Here is a 4,084-nt window from a genome sequence, read left to right as displayed (position 1 = left end):
GTGATGCATGCTGACACTGTGGGACAACCTCGGCGTCTTCATCTTCCCTTTGTATTTGTCTAATTCGCAAGGTGCTCAGCAAAGTGTCGTTCACCCCAAATTTAGATAAATGCTGGAAGACTTCGCCTTTTGCCTGACCTGCTAGCTCTGCTTCCGAGGCACTGATAAGAGTTCCTCCCTGACCCAACCTTCTATGCCAGTGATGGGTGAAGCGGCTCCTCAGGCAGTACAATCCCTATACCTTCACGACTAGAGACTGTCCAGCTTCCTTAGCAAGCATAGGCTTATCACCGAGTGGAAACAGAGATAGCTGAATATCTCTATCGGTCCTCTGCAGCAGTACACAGGGATTGGAGCCGTCTTCGCTGGTTGGTGTCATTGACGGGACTTTTTTCTCTTGTCAGATCTGCTCTTCAGCAAGTTGCAGACTTCCTCGTCTTCTTTGCTGAGAGTTTCTTCTCTCCGGTTCAGTTGTGAAGATTTAGGTCCACATTTGGTCTAGTCTTTCACCTGAAAGTAGCCCTTTTCACCTCAGTCGAGATTTAGTTACTGATGAGAAGTTTTGATCAGTCTTGCTCTCCCAGGGACCTCAGGCGCCTGGGTGGCATGTGACTCTCATGTAGGGTTCTGTCTCGTGCTCTGGACATGCCCTTGCAAGAGTCGTCAGACAGCTTCGACTCTTAAATCATCTCTGGTCTCACTCCGGCATTGGAGAAGAGGATAGACAATCTTCATGGACCTTCTTTGCTGTGAGCATTCAAGGGTTGAGGATCATTAGCTTGACTCTGTCTCAGATGTCATTACGAACTCAGAACCTGTCGGCACCTGTTGCCAGGTTCAAGTTCTTCATGATTCCCTCCCCCTTGGACTTTGCAGTTGATGATCCAGATCAGTTCCTGCTTTGTCCTGTTAGGGTGCCACGGTACTTTCTGAAGAAGTCTCAATATCTCTAATGGATGTTGATGACTTTGCACTAGTGCACCTCACCAAGAAAGAAGTGTCCAAGGACACATCTTTTTTTTTAGCCTCGTGAGACGATTAGAGGGAGCACTCTGCAGCTGACATTGACAACACCTGTACACTCCACCTGAGAGCTTGCTAAGTCAGTGACTTGATCCCTCTCTAGCATTCCAGAAGTTTCTGTAGGTCTGAAATCAGAAAAGTGGTCTCATCTGACACATTTATGGCTTTCTACCTTCAGTTTTTTGCCCATGAGTCCTTTGAGCCCCCTTTCCTTAGGCCTGTGGTGGCTGCTCAACAAGTTGTGTTTTCTTACCCAGCTTGGCAGGTAGCATCTCGCCTAAGGTGTATGGCTCAGGAAGTGAGAGGGCTTATGAGTGTGACTGGCCTCTTCTCCTTCTTTTTCCTCATCCCCCTGCTTCTCTTCCTTCGTCTGATGCGGTAAGCTTACACATTGAGCACCCACTCTATTTTTCTTTCTTAGAATCATAGAAGCAGTTCCACTCCTTTATCTAGCAAGGGGAGGAAGGAGACCCTTGCAATAATACAAACCCTTTTCTGGTTTTTGCTTTACTGCCTCCAACTCTTTAGATTCTTCCCAGCCTATTTTCATGTGAGTTGCAATTCCTCACTCATTCGAAAAGGTCCAGAAGTCTGACAATTGATCTCGCAGTTCCTATACTCCGATCAATATGTCAGAGGAATGTTACTCTTCCTCGCTCTTTCTACCAGGGGGAGTAGCCCAGGTGTGACAAACTCCAGTCAGCTCAGAGACTCACTCAGATTCCTCCCTCCAACAAGTGAGTCTTCCTAATGTAAAGGACTGATGATTTGTATATTGTGTAGGTACAAATCACAGTTTTTTAAAGTAAATTGTATTTTTCCTAATTATACAAACCTCAGGTCCTTTACATTATATTTATGCCTGCCTCAGGCCACCCCTCAATCAGAAACCTGGGCCAAAAGGCAAATTGGAATGATTACATCTGGGCAGGCAGGACTCCCACCAGCCGGGCTGTAGTTACTGCTTAACCACTTTGTTCAAGAGTTTTAACAACCATTTCCAGCTTCTCTGCAAGTAAATCCTAATGTAAAGGACATAAGGTTTGTATAGTTAGAAAAAACACAATTTATTTTAAAAATCTGTGATTTGTTCCTACACGATGTACAAACCATCAGTCCTTTACATTAAGAAAAATACATTTTATATAATCAATTACATAGCTAACAGCTTCCTACCACGGCAGACCAAAAATTCAAATTTTCTGGTGGCACTACCATTGCTAGTGTAGTTATAGGGCCCCACCCACTGTCAAGACTGACAGGTACAACTCAGCAGGAAACATCAAATCGTTTTCTGCCAGCTCCCGATCAATATCAGTGCTTTTTGGGCAATTCCTTTCATCATTTGTTGGGTTGGTTTCCAGTTATTGGTGAGGATCTACCTGACTCTAGAATCAGATATGAGCTTTAATCACTTACTTCTACAGACTCCTAACACTACTTAAAGTTGTTTACGGATATTTGTGCTACCTCTGATGATCATGATATTCAGTCCTAGCCAAATGGTATATTCAATGGTATCTTCTATGTCATAACCTATTAGAACACTGCTGTAGCACCAACATAAAGGACAATGAACTAGCTAAGTTACAATATTCTTACAAATATACAATGCCGTACACTAGAATTTGCAATTACAGTAAACAAAAACATAATCTGAGTTCTTTAAATGAGGTTTTCCTTATAGGGTAAATGCTTGCCTCAACTGAGGTATTATGCCATGCATGGCATGAGCTCAGTGGCTCTATTCACAATAGTTATGAATACTGGCTTCACAATAACGATATACTTAAATAGTTACTGCTGCTCATTTCAAGGGTTAAATGGCAAGGTTAATATTACTACATACTCAATCCGGTCTAAGCTGTTACTAAGACAGAGGGTCACTCTGAGATGGAAAGGGCACTATGCCAAGCGGGCACGAGTGCCAGGATGAGCTTGTGGCTCTTGCAATTACTTGGCTCTCTTCCACCCCTTCTTCTTCGTGTTCCTCCAAGGGCTATCTACGTCAGTCCTAGAAGGTGATGAGGGCACCGACTCTGGGGAAAGGCCAGAAGGACTAGCAGGCTCGAAGTTAGGGGTAACCTCAGAGGCTACAGGAGGGCTCCCTACTCCGGCTGCTGCGACAACCGGAGCAAGAACGGTCTCAACCTCTGCGTCCGGGGAGACCACCAGTTCCTGGTCTCCCAGAGAAGGTGTAGCAGTTTGATCCACCAGGGGTTCATCCTCTGAGGACGGATTTGGTGAGGAAGAAGTGTCGGGTGATGGAGGCTCACAGGTTGCTAAGATTAGTGCAGTGACGGGTCCTAGATCTCCCGGGGAAGGACCCGTCTCATGATCTGGATCTGGAACAGGGATCTCTTCTTGTGGTGGCTCAATGTCCAAGATGGATGGAGCGTGGTACTGCTCAGAGCTCTCAAGTGGCACTGGCAGCGATTTATGGTCAGGCATGCCTGACCAGGGGTCTGGAGGTGCAATACCTCGCAGATGGCTCGAGTTGGGCTGAGACAGAGATTCCTGTCCCAGCTGGAGATCAGAACCTCTTGGAGAGTCTGGATTTGGGCGTCTGCTGGGCGTTGCTTTTTTGGACAGCCCTCCAATTAGTGGAGTGGCCTGTCACCTTGCACACTCTACAGCGGTACTGCTTCTCTGCAGTTTCCTTTAGTGGAGACAGAGGACTAGACCCAGAATTGTTTTGGGTGCTCCCCTTCCGCTGACCACTTTGGCAGGTGGAAGGTGGTTCTTCTTCTTTTAGTGGCATGCCAGTCTAAGTGGCTCTGCCTTGATTTGGTGATCCCACAGTCTGGGCCTCGGTGGGGGAGGTAGCATGACTTTGAAGTGGTTTTGGGGAAGGGCTTCCCCAGAGGAGGTCTCAACCCAACAGGAAATCCACTCTGGGCATAATTCCACTCACCACACCAAGGCAGTGAGGTAGCATGCCCCAAGGTGTAGTGGCCTAGAGCTTGACTGTGAGAACAGTTTTGGTGTGGCCCCCTATCCATTTCACCTCCCACCGAGTTTGCTCGTCAATCGTGGCACTGGCTGGCACTTGGGCCCTGGA

At 46.8% G+C, this 4,084-nt stretch overlaps 1 protein-coding gene across 1 annotated transcript in view; it reads right to left on the bottom strand.

The window, feature by feature from the left end:
* Nucleotides 1-3,979: 3,979 nt before the first annotated feature.
* The window catches only part of LOC136835534 (uncharacterized), a 1,441-nt gene continuing 1,336 nt past the window's right edge, over nucleotides 3,980-4,084 (bottom strand). The window contains exon 3 of the mRNA XM_067099169.1: nucleotides 3,980-4,084. This exon is cut by the window's right edge and continues 429 nt beyond it. Within this exon, the coding sequence (XP_066955270.1) occupies nucleotides 3,980-4,084 (105 nt within the window).

The sequence above is a fragment of the Macrobrachium rosenbergii genome, chromosome 55, assembly GCF_040412425.1.
Source record: "Macrobrachium rosenbergii isolate ZJJX-2024 chromosome 55, ASM4041242v1, whole genome shotgun sequence".
Taxonomy (NCBI): Eukaryota; Metazoa; Arthropoda; class Malacostraca; order Decapoda; family Palaemonidae; genus Macrobrachium; species Macrobrachium rosenbergii.
This window is presented reverse-complemented; position numbering and strand designations above follow the sequence as displayed.